Raw genomic sequence first — 16,975 nt, 5'->3', positions numbered from 1 at the left:
TAAGTGCTCATCATCAGTCATCAGCCCCACACGTTATTGGATGCTAATGTGCCCCAGAGGAAAGGTCTGGGGATGGGGGGGGAAACTTTTATTTAATGGTCTGTGCGGTGCTTTATTGTCCAATTCACTTAGTATCCTCTATCTCAACTGCAGGGAGTGTCATTATCTTGTGGATGAGGACAGTTAATCTTGTTGGTCGCCGGTGTTGACTGCATGTTACAGTCTTTTCCAGAGTTTTTGTACAATTTAAGCGATGCCAAGCCAATTCTGTTTATTGGATTTTTTTTTTTGTTTCATATGAATTATTGATGATCTTGGGAGCTGTGGGTACACACTGGAAATATTAGGAGTCGGAAAGGCTTTGTTTTCGCACCAGCCCATTAGAATGGTGGTAGGAGCAGCACAAAACTGTATTGTAAACATGTAATTCCAGCATATTCTTCTTGTTCCAGATCAAAGTTGACTCGACTCGTCAGCCTCCATCACAGTAACCTCATTCTCCCAGAGAACTCGTCTGCCAATGAGCGTCTCTCAGATCCGTAATTGCATTTGAGGTCGAGAGATCACGAGCAATTCGATTGGTTACTCTTGGTTCTTTGCTAAGAGGTAGTGAGAGCACTTACTGGACACTTTGTACGTACGATACAAGAATCTTGGGTTTCAGTTTTTCTTTTTTTTTTTACCATGAACACAAAAGGTTATTTATTGTGGATACAGACCGTAATCTTAAGAACAACCATAAAAATGACCATCGAGTCACCTTTTCTTTTGTGAACAGTTCATGAACAGCCAGATGATTAGCTGTCCATACATCAAACTCATCCTTTAAACTTAAGAGCCTGTCAGCTGTTTTACTCCATATATCATAACCCAGATTCAGACATGAGTTCCTTTCAGCATCGACATCTCTATTACTCTGTCCATCCAGATGGATTCGTGCTTCCCCACAATCTCATTACAGGAACCATTTGGTGAGAAATGTTCTCGTTATCAGATTACTGACTCTCAGAGAGCAGCTCTCCTACCCTGGACTCGTTTGACTTCCTGTGTGGCATGAAGTCAACCTTCATGTGTTCTGATGGTAAACTGCATGCACAGATAACTTTGTGTGTTCTGACGGTAAACTGCATGCACAGATAACTTTGTGTGTTCTGACGGTAAACTGCATGCACAGATAACTTCCAAGCAAGTTCATGTAAGGTTGTATAAGATGATGACAAGATAGTCGCAGGATTGGCAGACACAATGCACGGTTGATGCAAGTCCTTTTATTGTTGTGTGAAGGCCATATAGATCATGTTAAGGATAGTCTTTAAAATACCTGTATTTACGACATACATCAATGTGCGCTATGCATTTTTGGTGTTTTGCATGTTGCTTAACACCAACGTGGTGTCATTAACATTCATTTAAATCGGGTGAACATCATCTTAATCCCTGTTATCTGAAGAACAACTGATCCAGTATGGTGCTGTTCCAGGTCCTGAAGTGACTGGATTTGAGATGGCATTGACCCCTAGACATGGCCTTGATGCGAAGACAGGCCTTGTAAGATGTTGCTCTCAGAAGACGACCCCTTCGGGTCTTGTAGCAGTCATTGGGTTCGGTTCCACGAGAACCGTGAGCCCTGTCTGGGAACACCTGAGCGGGTCCAGGGGACGGTCCGTTCAGAGGTTTGGTGTCTCAGGGGGGTGTGGGTCATCCGGCCGTAGATCTGTGTGTCACAGCGCCACGCCCTCTGACAGGTCTGAGTGGTTGGAGCCGTAGCTTATGATGGTGAACTCTGTAGGCAGGTCCTGAGCAGGCTTCGGGGTCCTAGTGCCCTGCGACGACAAAAGCAAAGACGGGTCAATCAGTAGGGCTAGCGATGTGCATGAGAGGTTTATGCTGAAAACGCTACTTTGTTAAGAGTTGTTTTTTCCTCACGTCGTCAAACTTTCTGTCGCTGAAGACTTCGTTCTTGTCGATGAAAGTCAGCATGATCCAGTCACAGATGATGGAACACTGGACAGAACATGATTGGATGAGAGGAATGTGGCTAAAACACCTGCGGAGCTCAGTTGTTAAACGAAACAACGGGAGGAAATCTATCCAAACCTACTATTCCAACTGATGTCATGGCCGTCACTGTGTTGATGATAGTTGGGATTAGGCTGAATTTTCCTGCCTGCAAAGAAAATATGTTAAATATAAACAACTGCAGTGGAACAATGGAACCCATTCTTGATGACTATTCTATATCAGTGATGTCGAACAGCTGTTGGTGTTAGATGCAGGCGCCACTTACATGTCCATGAACGATGACATCCAATCGAATCCCAAACGCCTTGACGAGTGTCCGAAACTCTTCCCCATCGTTGCTGTAGTACTTGGCGAACCTACAGGTATAATTTCAACATTTAAACACAAAATAGGAAGAGAGAGATATAGAGAGAGAGGGATAGAATATAAAGCCAGGGAAATATAGGCAGAATGAGACTTAGTTTTAATGAGATGTCCTACGTGAAGTTAGATGTGATGAAAGCCCACCTGTAGTTGTACCCCGAGCTGATCAGGTTCTTACGGAGGTCTAGTCGGCGGAAGGAGTAGGTGGGGGCGCACTGAGACGGGTCAACGTCCAAATCACACTTCCAATTAATGAAAACGCCAATCACCCCTCCCTAACAGAGCACAACCAATCAGCACTCCTCGCCACAGCGATGGCACAGACAGCATGACTGACTTGGGTTGTATTGAACAGAATTTCACAGTTCGTCACACGCTTGGTTTCTTACAGTTTTGCACAGCTCGCTGAACTTCTCCCTGGCTTGTTCTGCAATGTAGCCCAGGCGAAAGACCGGGCAGTAAGGGGCTTTTTCCTCGTGGTAGTGACACTTATTCAAGTATTTCTTTAAGTTTCGTTTGTGTGGCTTGATGTTCCCTCTGTTGAAAAAGCAAAGCAAGAAATGTTTGGTTACCTTTAATCAATGCGGAATTAAAGGTTAGGTTGCAGCCAGGCAGGGTATAAAAGGTTGTATGTCGTTGTGTGTTTGTGCAAAGGTGCAGAGATTCTATAGTCTACCTCAGCACTTTGAACTTTGGGAAATGGATGGCATTTTTGATGAACACTGTGAAATTGATGGCCTCTTCTAATGCAGGTTCCCTGTTAATGACAGTGAACAAGTGAGACTCTTGTACCACTGACTTATGAAATAATATTCTCAGTCCTGCAGTCTTTGATCCTCACCTCACAGCTGCATAGCCTTCCACAGGACACCAGGTTTGTATCTCACAGGTCTTGAAGGTGAGGTTGTAGTAGGGCACACAGCGCCCAGTTCTCGGACCTGCAGAAAATGTCAGAAGCAAATTGAGAAATAGTCTAGGGGATGTCGATTATTTTACTAACACTTAAATTGAAATCTGTACCGCTGCCATCAAAGTCCACCTCTCCTGCAATGCAGTCAGAATCCGTTGTACAATTGGCATTGGAAACAGTGAAATGCTATGAAAATGGAACAAAGTCGGTTTTACATTGTTTACCAAGACAACTGCTCTACAAATGTCCATTCATGCATGATTATGAACACATTTGTAAATATGATTAGCCTATATTGACAACATGGCGACCTCCTACCTCAGCACAGATTCCCTGCCTCTGGTTATACGTAACCTCACGTCTCAGGATGGTGCTTATCACATCTCCACCCTGCACATAAAATGAACAAATTATGAACAAATATAGCTTAATGCAATAATACATGTATTACCACAGCTCTGGTCGGTAGGCCTACACAGATTTGAATTAATTGGTCCTTGTAAACAAATATCCTGGTACTGTAATAGTAAAATAAAAGTTTAATGGAATTGTCAAGTGTAATGTAGGCTATTTGAACATGCATCGTAACGAATAATAGATTTGGTAAATAAAAATAAATGAAAAACAGACATAAATATACATTTTCATTCATTATTCATTATGCTGCTAAGTATTTCCGGCACTCAGTTACACCTTATGCCTTATGCAGAAATCCCATAGGTTGGCTTGGCCTAAGTGTAATTTTATATTACACCCTTTTCTGATTTATTACTTAATTGACCGACAACATATCAATATCATAACCAAATTACAGGTTAGCTCACTGTGTAAAAGGCACCGTCTCAGTGGTGTGTGAGGCGTCCTGTGGACTTACCTCCGGCGGCTGGACATACTCCACCATATCCAGGATTTTGTCCCCCTGAAGGGCTATTCCCGTCATTTTGGTGTACACTGAGCTCTCTGGGCGAGTCTCGCTGTCCTGATAGGCTTTCTGACTAATGAACACGTACCTGTGTGGGGGATGGAACAGACACAGCATCGTCGAGGAAACAGTAGTTCTGTAGAACATGTCTTGATTTTTAGGGGAATCCAAACTTATTACTTTTATAAACTAGTTCAAATAATCAACACATTCCTATCCTGTTCTAAAAACACCATTACATAGATCAAATGTAATGTAAGGCTAAATGTAGATGACCATGGTTTTTGAAACCACCCAGGTTTTTTACATTAATTGCCAGCCAACAGCTTTTCCTCTCAAAATGTTTATTTTACGCATTTGGACTTCAAACATGTTGGGCTTGTATACAAAACACACTTCATACAAAATAAACGCTACCTTAATTTGTGCACAACCATAATAATTCTAATATAAAAATAATCAAATTAGAAAACTTGACATCATACAGTGTTAATCCAAAAAAAAAAATCTCAACCATGCATTCACACATTCATTGATGAAATAATCTTGTATTAACACATGAGGACAAAGCTTACCAGATAAAATAGGTTACCACTAGAAACTGTACCCCTCTATATATGACTCCAAGAGTTTTGTTTTTAACCACCATAACCTTGGGGGTTTCATAGTCCCAGAAACCAATAAAATAATCCTTGATGAACTCGAGTAATCCCATTATGAGTTTTCGAAGTGAGGTTTAGATCATGGGTTCTTGAAGATTTGTCAAATTGAACGTGAAGCCCTTGTTCGTAGATATTTCAAAGCATGTGTAGTCTTCCTTCCTTTCCCCCTCTGTCTGTTTCTCTCTCTGTCTCTCTCTCATCCTCTACCTCTCCCCCTCTCTCATCCTCGGCCTCTGCCCCCTCTCTCTGACACACCCCCTGCCTCATCTCATCTGCATTAATGACGGGATGTTTGGTTATCGTAATATATGTTTCTTGTCCACTACAATGATTACAAATTAATTTGCTGGCCAGTGCACACAACGTACTGTACATTTATGTTTAGTTTGTTGAAAGCAGTGTTAAATATGTGTCGTTAGTGAATGTGCGTGTCTTTGTCCAACTTGATCCAGTGTAAGGTTGATCCCTAAATATATAATTGATAAACATGTAATTGTCAGTATATCAATTAAATATCAAGATCTTACGACACATTGAAAATTGATGAGTACAATGTCAACACCAATTCACAAACGAACAGATCCAATTAATAGAGGACTACACTTCACAAATATAGTTGATAAGCGATGCCGATTAAGTTGTTTTTGTTCAGGCGCTAAAATATCATTTTTTGGGGTCCTTGACGCAGCAGCGTTCCTAACACGTGTATGAACCAGGACCAGCACCCGTGTCTCGTAGATAGCTGGTACTGTTGTGTTTACATGATTGTATAGAAAATAAAAGGAATCGGAATCAACAATTTGACGGCACACACATTCCATTTAATAAATGGGGGGTCTTCAGAAAAAGAAAGTAAGTTCACAAGGTGTAATGTCATAACAGATTTCTGTTGCAACAAAAACTAACGTTAGCTAGCTGGTTGGCTAACATTATCACGAGCTAACTATTGCCAGGAATTTATTATCTAGGTTAATTAGCTTGCCAGATTCCTATCCATGTATATATGGCGTGTTACTTCGTGTTAACTGTGTTACATTAACTTAATGTAAATGTTCTGTTTGAAATATCACATCACTCGTCAACTATTATGTGCGTCTCAATTATTTGCAATCTACAGCCAGCTAACCAGTTTGCTAGCTATACAGTTGTACTAGATCTAATGTATCATTATAGAACGTTATGTTTTTATGTTTGTGAGCTAAATAACTATTGACTGTTCCAGTATGAGAGGGGGTCCGCCACCAACTACATCACCAGAAACAAAGCTCGCAAGAAGCTTCAACTGAGTTTAGCAGATTTCAGGTAGCTATTGATGGCTAATGTCCAGCTCCAATTGTAATTGTCAAAATATTGTGCCTCTGTGTCTTTCAAACTGCAAAGGTTCATCCTTTTCCTGTCTGTCCTTCTCAAACCTACTCTTCGTTTCGATGTGTTCCACAGACGGCTGTGTATCCTGAAAGGCATTTATCCACACGAGCCCAAACACAAGAAGAAGGTGAACAAGGGCTCCACTGCTCCGAGGACGTTCTACCTGCTCAAAGACATCCGCTTCCTCCTGCATGAACCCATCGTAGGAAAGTTCAGGGAGTACAAGGTAACGCTAAGGTGTTTTCTCTAACTGACCTGGCATGTTTGATGTTGATATGGCCGTCCTCTGTCCAAATCTTTTTACGAAAATAAAAGTCGAAGAACTTAATTTGCTCTGGCGTTTAATCAAACAATGTATTTGTTCCGTTCTGTGCTCTGCAGGTGTTTGTGCGTAAGCTGCGGAAGGCTTACGGAAAGTCAGAATGGACAGGAGTGGAAAGACTGAGGGACAACAAACCAGGATATAAACTGGACCACATCATCAAGGAGAGGTGAGACTCCCAAGTGTCGGTGTCATGCTTACAGTTGTCCACCAGGGGGCACTAAGGAGCCATAATAACTCTGCCTGAGAGAGCGGACTGCATGTCTGCTCAGGCTGGATTCCAAGACAGTGGCTTGAATCCCCATGACTGCCGTTGCGAGACATCTATCGTCCTGTTTGTGTGTCAGGTACCCAACGTTCATCGATGCCGTCCGTGACATCGACGACGCCCTCTCCATGTGCTTCCTGTTCTCCACGTTTGCCCGCACAGGGAAGTGCCACGTTCAGACCATTACGCTGTGCCGGCGCCTCAGTGTGGAGTGGATGAACTTCGTTATCACGTCTCGCTCCCTCAGAAAGGTAAGGGCCGTCGGCCTGCTGTCGGACCTTTCTGGCTCAAAATGAAGCTTGTCATTCAGAGACGTGATCTTTTCATGCGTGAGAGCGTTCGTGCGATTGGTTATTCTTTTGTTTATATTGACAGATATGCAAAACGCATGTTTTGGTATGTTGTTCTTGTGAGGACATTACATTTAGTCATTTAGCAGACGCTCCTATCCAGAGCGACTTACAGTAAGTACAGGGACATTCTCCCCGAGGCAAGTAGGGTGAAGTGCCTTGCCTAACAGAACGTCATTTGGCATGGCCGGGAATCGAAATTAATGAATTAATAGCCCGACTCCTTAACCGCTCAGCCATCTGACCCCCACAGATGGGGTTGTGTAAACCTGGACTGGGGTTTTGCCTGTAAACATCTAACTCGCTGTGGTTTTCCCTGACAGGTGTTCCTCTCCATAAAGGGGATCTACTATCAAGCGGAGGTTCTTGGACAGACCGTCACATGGCTGGTCCCTTACCAGTTTGCTCATGATGTAAGTATGGAGTGATGATAACCTACCAGTGATGATAACCAACCAGTGATGATAACCCTTTCCTATAGGACCTAACTGATGTTGTTGGCTTGCAGCCTCTCCTCAAGCAGTTGTTATTTTGACTTGAGTTCTACATGCTCTGTTGGAGGTGAATGCATGTCAGTCTGTAAGGTTTTGTACTTTTCACATCTTAGTTTGCTGTCTGCTTAAAGATCCACTTCTGGATCGGTTCCCATGATTTTTGTGGTTGTGGCAATCAAAGAAAAAGGTTGTACTGTACATATTCCACTCTGCTGGTCAACCCTGTATAGACAGGCTGTGCAGTATCTCTTTAACCCAGTCCTTTTCTTTAATCATCAAATACTTTTTATGGATCTCTTCATTCATTTTGACGGGTACATGGTTTATGAGATGTTTTCAGGTAGTGTATTTTCTGGAGCAAGGCTGCTGTCGGCCATGTTGGAAGGCCTGTAGTCCTCACCTCTCTCTCTCGCTCTCGCTCTCTCTCGCTCTCTCTCGCTCTCTCTCTCTCTCTCTCTCTGGCAGCATCCCACAGATGTGGACTACAGAGTCATGGCCACGTTCACAGAGATGTACACAACCCTTCTGGGGTTCATCAACTTCCGCCTCTACCAGACCCTCAACCTGGTCTACCCACCCAAGGTACCCCACGCCCGCTCTCTGACCTTCCCCCTTAACATCCGGCTGGACATATCACCACTGTTGTCTTTAACTTGTGTTAGTCAGTGTACTATATCGTAGCGAAAGGAAGTTTGTCCTTGACGTGTAAGTTGTGTCTCGTGTCCAGAGAGCTTTATCCAAGCGTGTCTTTTTCTTCTTCTCCTCAGATGGACAGCAAAGCAGAGGCAGACCTGAAGGCAGAGTATGAGGAAGACTACGCCATGGACTCTGAGAGCTACCTGGAGGTAGGACCACCAACCGCCATTTCTCCGTTGTGTTTCCGTCACGCTGTGCTGTGGTGATCCTCTGTGTTGGCACGAGTCTCTCTTCACGCTCCGCGGCGTCTCGTTTTTGTCCAGAAACTGTCGGCCCTGAGCGCCAGCCTGGCGCGGGTCGTGTCCACCGCCGAGGAGGAGGAGGGACAGATGGACAAGTTTCCTGCAGACGAGGTGAACACATCTCCCCCGCCATCCACACCATCCACAATCCCTTAAACCAGGGGTTCCCAATCCTGGTCCTCGGGCCTCCCTGCCCTGCATGTTTTAGATGTTTCCCTGCTCCAACACACCTGATTCCAATGAATGGGTCGTTATCTAGTTATGCAGAAACCTGCTAACGAGCCATTCATTTGAATCAGGTGTGTTGGAACAAGGAAACGTCTAAAACATGCAGGGCAGGGAGGACCAGGATTGGGAACCCCTGCCTTAAACCAATCCTGCATGGCCGTAGATGTTTGTGAAGTTTAAACATGGCAGATATAACGGGGGAGGCAGGTGGTGCGTGGGCTGTAGGGACCAAACACTAGACTAGCTGAATACTCTGATGAATTGAGGTGTTGGACAGGGGAACACTCGGGTTGCTAGGCGAGAGGGCTTTGTAAACGAAAATGATAAAACCAAGCTGTTTGTGGTCTTCACGACAGGCCAGTGTTGAATATCACCCTTTGTTTTTACCTTAGGAGGACATGGAGAACATGGAGGCCAAAGAGAAGGAACAGAAGGAGCAGGAGGCCCAGAAGAGGATCTTCGAAGGTCTGAAGTTCTTCGTCAACAGAGAGGTTCCAAGAGAGTCCCTGGCATTCGTCCTGAGGTGAGACCCAGCTCTCCACTCCACTACAAGATGTTCCCACAAGTTCCCACCATACTTTGAAAACACTACAGGCTGTAGATGTTTGGACTCTTAGACCTGGTCTTGACGGTCCTGTCTTCCTCCCTGGTCCCACTCAGGTGTTTTGGTGGCCAGGTGTCCTGGGACAAGTCACAATGTATCGGAGCCACGTACGACATGACCGATGAGACCATTACCCACCAAATAGTGGACAGACCCAACATGGATAAACAGTACATCAACAGGTAAGGAAGCAACACTAACACACACGTTGGACTACAGCCATATTAGGCTGGCCTTTTTCCATGTTAAGTCTAAATGGAATAAATATGGCAGTTTTCCCTCCCACAATGGTCTCTTTCAGATGGTTCATCCTTCTAGAGAGGGTTCAAAGAAACCTTGCTGTACTGGCATCTTGTGGGCGGGGCACCCACTACCCCCGCCCACAGGATGCCAGTATAGCAGGGTCTCTTTGTGTCTTTGGGGGGTGAGGTCACAAGGTCACGACAGAGCCGGTCGCCCTGGTAACTGAGCGTAGATACTTCCTCGGTCACGAGGCCTTTGTCTCAGCCCACCAGCCTTGAAACGCTCTGGAATCGTGATCTAACGCTCTGGAATCGTGTTCTCGGTGTGTCATCTCTGCAGGTACTACATCCAGCCGCAGTGGGTGTTTGACTGTGTCAACGCCAAGATCCTGCTGCCGGTGGAGGACTACTTCCTGGGCGTGACCCTGCCCCCTCACCTGTCGCCCTTCGTGGAGGAGAAAGACGGGGACTATGTGCCTCCGGAGAAGCTGAAGCTGATGGCCCTGCAGCGCGGGGAGAAGCCTGGTGAGAGGCCTCTCTCTCTTTTCCTCCCGCTCCCGTCACTGTGGCCTTCTGCTCCATCCACATATCTCGATATAAATATAGATGATGAAAGCGTAATTATTTATTTTGAACATCAATTTTGATTTTGTTTTACTTTAACCCCAGGACAAGAAGAAGAGGAGGAGGAAGAGGAGGACGAGGAGGAGGAAGACGATGATGACGAAGATGAAGAAGAAGAAGAAGAAGAGGAGGAGGATGAGGAGGTGGCAGATGAGAAGAACCTGAAGGAGATGGAGAACAGGAGAACCCAGGTGAAGGTAGGTGGCTGTCAGCCTGCTCTCTGTCCTCACCTCCCGGGGGAGAAGCCGGGATGGAGAACCGCCATATCCCGACCAAAGCTGATGTCAGACACGTTGTTCTGACTGAGAACGTCCTCTCTCTCCCCCGCAGACCCTCCCTGTGAAGGTGACTCCAGGCAAGATGAAGGCAGAGAACCGCGCGCGTCTGGACCAGGAGGAGAAGGCCGAGGAGAAACGGCTGGCCATCATGATGATGAAGAAGAAGGAGAAGCACCTCTACGACAAGATCATGTTCGGCAAGAAGAGGACAGTCCGCGAGGTGAGCAGCGCTAATCTCCGTGGCTGTGGGTTGCCCCAGCGACCTTCTGCTGTCAATCATCCCTGGTCACCTGTCCGCATGGGAACAGACTGTTCCAGTGGTCTCACACACCTCCAGGGAAACATAAGATATGGAAATAAAATCATTGTTTGCCTCCAAGCCAATTCAATTTTAAGGGATAATGGTTAACGCGGGCGAATGGCTTGGTTCTGGAATGCTCGCATGTGAAACGATAACCTCTGCAGTGGTGACACGACCTTGGTTCGAGTCTCGAACGCCGGTAGGTTCACTGCCCTCATCACTGTTCATTAACTACATCCTCTCTCACATGACAGGCAAACAAGCTGGCAGCCAAGAGAAAAGCCCACGACGAAGCCAGCAAGCCGGACAAGAAGAAGAAGAAGGCCAAGAAACAATAGGAGAGAACGTCGACCACATAAAGGACTCGTATTGTATTTGTATGTGACTTGCATACATCAGCGGCTGAAATCTCCTGAAACTCATGAGTTTGTTATCATGCAGAGAGTCCCACGAGGGGGGATGTGGGTTTGTCCTGGTTTGCGTGTCGTGTTTCGAGAGTCGTCCCAGTGAGGGGAATGTGTGAGAAAGGACTGTTGGCACGCAGTTTTCCCTCAAGATCTTTCACCCGTTTCCAGTCATTTTAATCTGTTGTAACACTTATTAAATGGAGTTGGATACTTACATTTTTGTTGTAACAATGTCAATTTTATACCCTGATGTGTTCTACTGCCAATTACAAACCAGACATTGAAACACTCTCACCAACCACTATTTGTGCTACGCGTACATTTAAACTTGTGGAACATTTACATGTGACACCTGCATCCATCTCCTGTTGCAAAAGCATATAATTTGCATGTTACCCCAAAAGGCGTGGTGCCGAAGTAAATAATGATTGATGCTGTCCAGGAGTCAGAATAGCATGCATGGATTCTTACGTGATTGAAGAAAACATGCTGGAGCTAAGGCCAGAGGGCTCAACATCTTCATTGGCTCAGAGGTCGCCATGGAGTCAGTGTGTGGGAGGCTGAGTGATTGGTTGGAGTCGGGGTCAGGTGGGCGGTGATGACGACGAAGCCCCGCCCTCCTCGGCCCCTGTGATGAAGCTGTGATCTCAATGGGCCAGGGGCCAGGCCAGTCATGCACCCCCTCGCCCCTCAGTCATTGGTCAGGCCGACGCCCCCTGCCGCGTGCCCGCCCAGTCCGGGGCTCAGCCTGGCACTCAGGGGTGCTCAACAATGGCCTGAGTGTTGTTGCCGGGCGCCGGGGTGAGGAGACCACCAACGTGATCCCCGATGCTGGGTTGCTGGTGCATAGAGAGGACAACAGTGAGGAATGAGACCCTCCCTCCCTCTCCAACCATGTTGTTGACCAGGGGTGTATGACCACATATTGCTGCATCCTTGCTCCCAGTGCCAAATTAACTCATCAGTCTCTAGCTGGAGGTCTATCTCCACACTCTCTATTGACAATCCTACTGTTGTGGTATGGATGTGTGCAGTTTTAAAGGATAGATACAAAATATCCAGACTACAGGACAGACTCCAGGTGGGTGTCTAATGATAACCCATTATCAAACAATTATATGACTTGGATTTTAAAATGCATGATCGAATTCCTATGATTACGCCTATAGAGACTACAAGTCAGAGCAAATCCAGGGCAGGAAACACAACATCAATTGTATGTGTCAATATGCAAACTTCATCTCTAGAAAAACAACTGTTCTGCTTTACTACGATGTTTTACAGTCGTATATTACCAACTGTATTTGACCATGAACATGCTTTATCTGCTTCATAACTATGCTTTCAGAGCAGGACTGTAAGATGCTTTATCGAATGTCACAATTGAGGCCTTTGTGACTTGGTTTGGTGCTTTGTTCCTTTTCTGCTGCTTGCTATCAGCTTGCAGCTCAGACTGCAGTGTCCACTCTCAATAGCCGCCTGTGTGCAAACAGAGAATAGAGGCCATAGAGCTACACCCTCTCTCCATTTCTCTCTCTCTATCTCCCTCCTCCACCCCTTCTCCCCCCCCTCCCCCCGCCGGGCCATCTCTCATTTCACACACACACACACTGACAAGCTCGAGTCCCTTGACAAGGGAGAGCTGACGTCACAGGTGACTGTCTGAGCCTCTCAGAGGTGCTGGGTCAGTCCTCGTTTTTGAAATTAGAACAAGCAGAGGAGGAGGAGGAGGAGGCCCGAAACAAGCGCTCTGCATGAACAGACGAGAGGAAGGAGGGAGGGGGGAAGAGAGAGAGAGAAAGAGAGAGACCACCTGCCGGGTGAATGGATCTTGCAAAGTTGCATGAATGATAAGGAGAGTGCTGGGACTGGGTGAGACTCCTGACGGCATGTCTGTCTCAGGATCTGGCCACCAGTGGACTTGATAGCTTCTCTGAGACTGCAGTGGCTTAGGGGCAGATACCAGGGTTGTCCACTCAGAGCTATGCATCTGGTGGAGCAACAGCTATCAGAGGACTGAACGAGGATTACTGCGCCAGAGGGTAAAGTGTCTGTTGTCGTCCCTATATGTTCGGAGTGGTAGACGGAAAGCAGTGGGGTAAAACGTACGTATGTTTGTTTTATGTACTTGCATCAAATTATCAGGTTATTGTGCATTATTATGTGTCAGTTTGTAGGATGTAGGAAAATAAATTAGCAGAAAAATATTTTTGTGAATTCTGTAGTATAAGTTTCTGTTTGAGGTTTATCTACTGTACAATCACTGTCTGTGATGGAACTGTCAACATGCACTTTTGCCCCTGAAAGTTAGAGCTTACAATTTAAATGAGTGCTTATGTTATAACTCACATATTGTGTTCCTACTATTACTAAGCAGGAACCACAGAGTAAATTGAGTTATTGAGTGACACATTCAAAAACATGGCAAAGCGAAAATGACCACAATTAAAAAAGGATTAATGGTGAATGGGTCTTCAGGTAAGCCACACCCTCATCAGGAGAGAAGAAGGTAAACAATCTGATGGCAGGTGCTTGTTATTGGCCCCGGGGGGCCTCCCATGCTGACGGCTTATAGAGGCAGCGCTACTCCAGTCAAGCACCTTGTATCCAGATTAGCTCTTTAGTGTCTGTCTTGCTGGGCTCAGAGCAGGGAGAAAGCTCCCTTACACGCCCCCACAAAGAGCCCTTCACGGTCAGAGACAAAGAAGGAGAAAACACAGGCCTTTTACCCGATATCTGGGCAGACAACTTTTAGAAGGAAAATGAGTTGTCTGTTAACACGCAAATTGATTGACGTCAATACAACATGTTTTACTTGTTCTCGTAGATTGACTGGTCTGACAAAAGGGCATTCTCTGACTAGGCTTGTTTACGGGATCGATAAAATGATTTTGTCTTGTAGCTTTAACGGTAAAGAAGATGTTTTATTGATTGGTGTAGGATCTTGTCTCCCTCCTGTGCTTCAGTGTGTCTCCCATGTTACTTTTTAATGCTGAGTGAGGCATGTCACTGTACAGATCTCATTACACACCACAACGAGAGTAGGCGGGGCTGAAGGATCTTTCCACTGTCTTGCAATATTAATCAAAGAGATAGATGGCATGGGAAGACAAGGTACACCAGAGAACAGGTATAACTATTGTGTCAGCACAATTGGAATAATGACATTAAGTCAATAAACTATTCTGTCTGAAGTTGATCTCATCTCTTATCTCTTATATTCAGGTTCATCTCATCTGCATTTACCTTAAGAACTGTATGTATTTGCCTAAGTAAACACTCTCCCAGTTTAGGAGTTTATCTCTGAATACAATAATTGGACACATGAGACCCCGGTGTAATGAGACAAACAGATCAACTTGGCTTCAGCCCCTTTACCTTGATAAATAATCCTTAGAAAACATTTGAACATTCCTTCTCTCGACTCTCTCTTCCAGAGAGTCTGTCACTTCTGACCATGGTTGTCAAGCAGGGAAGACAGTGGAGGTCCGTTTGTAAAGGCTTGGTCTTGGGTACCCTTCTCACCAGCTGCATGATCCTGCTCTACTGCCTGTCTGCTCCTCAGGTCCACCTCAACCTCCCAGAGTAAGGCCTTTTTCCAACCCAGAAGTCTTCTCAATGACATTCTGTGTACTGGTTATAGATGTGCAGTGTACAGTTACTATAGCGACATGGTGGCTTGAGTCTAGATGCTATGTTTTCTTTATCTTTCAGGGTTCCTGTGCCTTATTCCTGTGCGCATCGTCCCAGCCCACCACACACCTCGTCAATCCCAAACAGCTCCCAGCGTCTCCCGGGACAGGCTAGCCTCTGCACCCCCAAAGTAGACATCCTGTTCATGAAAACCCACAAGACGGCGAGCAGCACGCTCCTCAACATCCTCTTCCGTTTCGGAGAGAAGCACAGGCTCAAGTTTGCCTTCCCCAACAGCCGCAATGACTTCTTCTACCCCTCGTCTTTCCAGCGTTCCCAGGTAAGGGACTACAGACCTGGGATGTGCTTCAACATCATGTGTAACCACATGCGCTTCAATGCCCCCGAGGTGGCCAGAGTGCTTCCCACAGACACTTCCTACGTCACCATCCTCAGAGAGCCGGCCGAGCTCTTCGAATCCTCCTTCCACTATTTTGGCCGTCTGGTGCCTCTGACGTGGAAGATTCCGGGCGAAGACAAGCTGGCCGAGTTCCTGCGTGATCCGCGTCACTACTTTGACCCGGAGGGCTTCAACTCCTTCTACCTCAAGAACCTGCTGTTCTTTGACTTTGGGCAGGACAACACTCTGGCCCCGGGCGACCCCAGAGTGGAGGAGGGCATCAGGGTCATCTCCGAGCGCTTCCACCTGGTCATGCTGGTGGAGCACTTCGAGGAGTCCCTGATCCTGCTCAAGGACGCCCTCTGCTGGGAGATGGATGACCTCCTCTTCTTCAAGCTCAACGCTCGCAAAGGCTCCACCGTGTCCAAACTCACCCCCGAGCTGAGGGCCAAAGCCCGCGAGTGGAACGCCCTGGACTGGAAGCTGTACCGACACTTCAACGCCACCTTCTGGAGGAAGGTGAAGGCATACGGACACAAGCGCATGGCCGACGACGTGGCCGAGTTGAAGAGGAGGAACGCGGAGATGGCGGCCATGTGCATTGAGGGTGGCCATGCCGTGGAGGCGGGAAGTATCCAGGAAACTGCCATGCAGCCCTGGCAGCCTATGGGTGAGAAGTCTATCATGGGCTACAACCTGAAGAAGAATGTGGACAAGGCCTACCGGAAGATGTGCCGGAAGATGCTTACTCCAGAACTGCAATACTTGACAGAGCTGGGGGTCAACCTGTGGATCACCAGGCTGTGGGGCCATGTGAGAGATCTCATCAACTGGTGATCAGAGACATGATCAAAAGGGGCCAATTCACTGTTAGAGAATGAGGTGTTAGAAGTGTTAAGGAGAAGTGTTTAGTGTTTGTGACAGTGATGAGGAAGGGGATTGGAACAGGCTGTCACGGTCTGAATGTCTTTAGTTCTGTGTTTTATGTTTGTTGTGTTATTCAATCGCGGGCTTGTGAACTTTTGTTTTTGTTTCATGTCAAATGTATTGACTCCATTTACCTGTTTTGAAAAATAAAATGTTTCCGATGGGTGCTAGAAAGTTGACCTCACAATCTGAACACATGGTGATAAGTATCCCCTTAAAGTACCTTTTTTCCCCTTTTAAAACATATTGGTGTTGAGTGGGGTTTAACTTATTATTTTTTATTGATGTTTAAATCGTTTTTGATGGTGACACGTTGCTGATCAAGAATAAACATGCAAGAACCTCTTTTATTGGGCCAAATAAGGTCAAATAAGGAATTTCCTCACACTTATGCCAATCTTTTCTATTGATAATCTCTCGGTGTCGTCAACAAGTAAAGACAAATGAAACTCCTCAATCTCTGTTGTGTTTTTCAAGATTTTATATGAAACATTGAAATACATAATAAATGGCTTCTCCTTATTTTACTTTTGGAACCACTTTAAGATACTTTGGGAACATGTTTACATTTTATACCAGTAGGGGGCGACCGTACACACTATACAGAAAAAAAAACAGCTGATCACTTTCCTTACAGTGATTGGTCAAATATTTCCTTCGCTACTTATTCTGTGGTTTTGTACCAGGAAGAATTAGGTGAAGGGGAACTGTG

At 45.8% G+C, this 16,975-nt stretch overlaps 3 protein-coding genes across 4 annotated transcripts; 2 read left to right on the top strand and 1 right to left on the bottom strand.

Annotated features, from left to right (window-relative positions):
- Window positions 1-1,721: 1,721 nt before the first annotated feature.
- p2rx2 (purinergic receptor P2X, ligand-gated ion channel, 2) lies at window positions 1,722-4,932 on the bottom strand. The gene is made up of 12 exons (XM_084690562.1): window positions 4,793-4,932; window positions 4,170-4,305; window positions 3,614-3,685; window positions 3,406-3,481; window positions 3,227-3,323; window positions 3,062-3,142; window positions 2,775-2,922; window positions 2,530-2,660; window positions 2,288-2,378; window positions 2,102-2,167; window positions 1,901-2,004; window positions 1,722-1,815 (listed from the first exon to the last, which is right to left on the bottom strand). The coding sequence occupies exons 1-12, from the start codon at window positions 4,930-4,932 to the stop codon at window positions 1,722-1,724; spliced, it is 1,236 nt and encodes a 411-aa protein (XP_084546688.1).
- A 641-nt stretch (window positions 4,933-5,573) lies between these two features.
- pes1 (pescadillo ribosomal biogenesis factor 1) lies at window positions 5,574-11,519 on the top strand. 2 transcript variants are annotated; one of them, XM_084690722.1, is made up of 15 exons: window positions 5,574-5,731; window positions 6,102-6,181; window positions 6,320-6,473; window positions 6,629-6,738; window positions 6,917-7,088; window positions 7,511-7,600; window positions 8,147-8,263; window positions 8,449-8,526; window positions 8,641-8,730; window positions 9,240-9,370; window positions 9,508-9,633; window positions 10,034-10,218; window positions 10,363-10,508; window positions 10,648-10,815; window positions 11,151-11,519. In XM_084690722.1, the coding sequence occupies exons 1-15, from the start codon at window positions 5,708-5,710 to the stop codon at window positions 11,232-11,234; spliced, it is 1,755 nt and encodes a 584-aa protein (XP_084546848.1). In that variant the 5' UTR covers window positions 5,574-5,707; the 3' UTR covers window positions 11,235-11,519. The 2 variants fall into 2 exon arrangements, with proteins under 2 accessions (XP_084546848.1, XP_084546847.1); XM_084690721.1 differs by having other exon boundaries at window positions 10,363-10,514.
- Window positions 11,520-12,998: 1,479 nt separating this feature from the next.
- On the top strand, window positions 12,999-16,720 carry gal3st1a (galactose-3-O-sulfotransferase 1a). Its single transcript, XM_084689991.1, has 3 exons — window positions 12,999-13,408; window positions 14,741-14,888; window positions 15,018-16,720. The coding sequence occupies exons 2-3, from the start codon at window positions 14,761-14,763 to the stop codon at window positions 16,171-16,173; spliced, it is 1,284 nt and encodes a 427-aa protein (XP_084546117.1). The 5' UTR covers window positions 12,999-13,408; window positions 14,741-14,760; the 3' UTR covers window positions 16,174-16,720.
- Window positions 16,721-16,975: the final 255 nt, after the last annotated feature.

Source organism: Hypomesus nipponensis, chromosome 24, assembly GCF_054491055.1.
Source record: "Hypomesus nipponensis isolate SF chromosome 24, ASM5449105v1, whole genome shotgun sequence".
Classification (NCBI taxonomy): domain Eukaryota; kingdom Metazoa; phylum Chordata; class Actinopteri; order Osmeriformes; family Osmeridae; genus Hypomesus; species Hypomesus nipponensis.
Note: the sequence above shows the minus strand (reverse complement) of the source record. Positions and strands in the feature narration are given on the sequence as shown.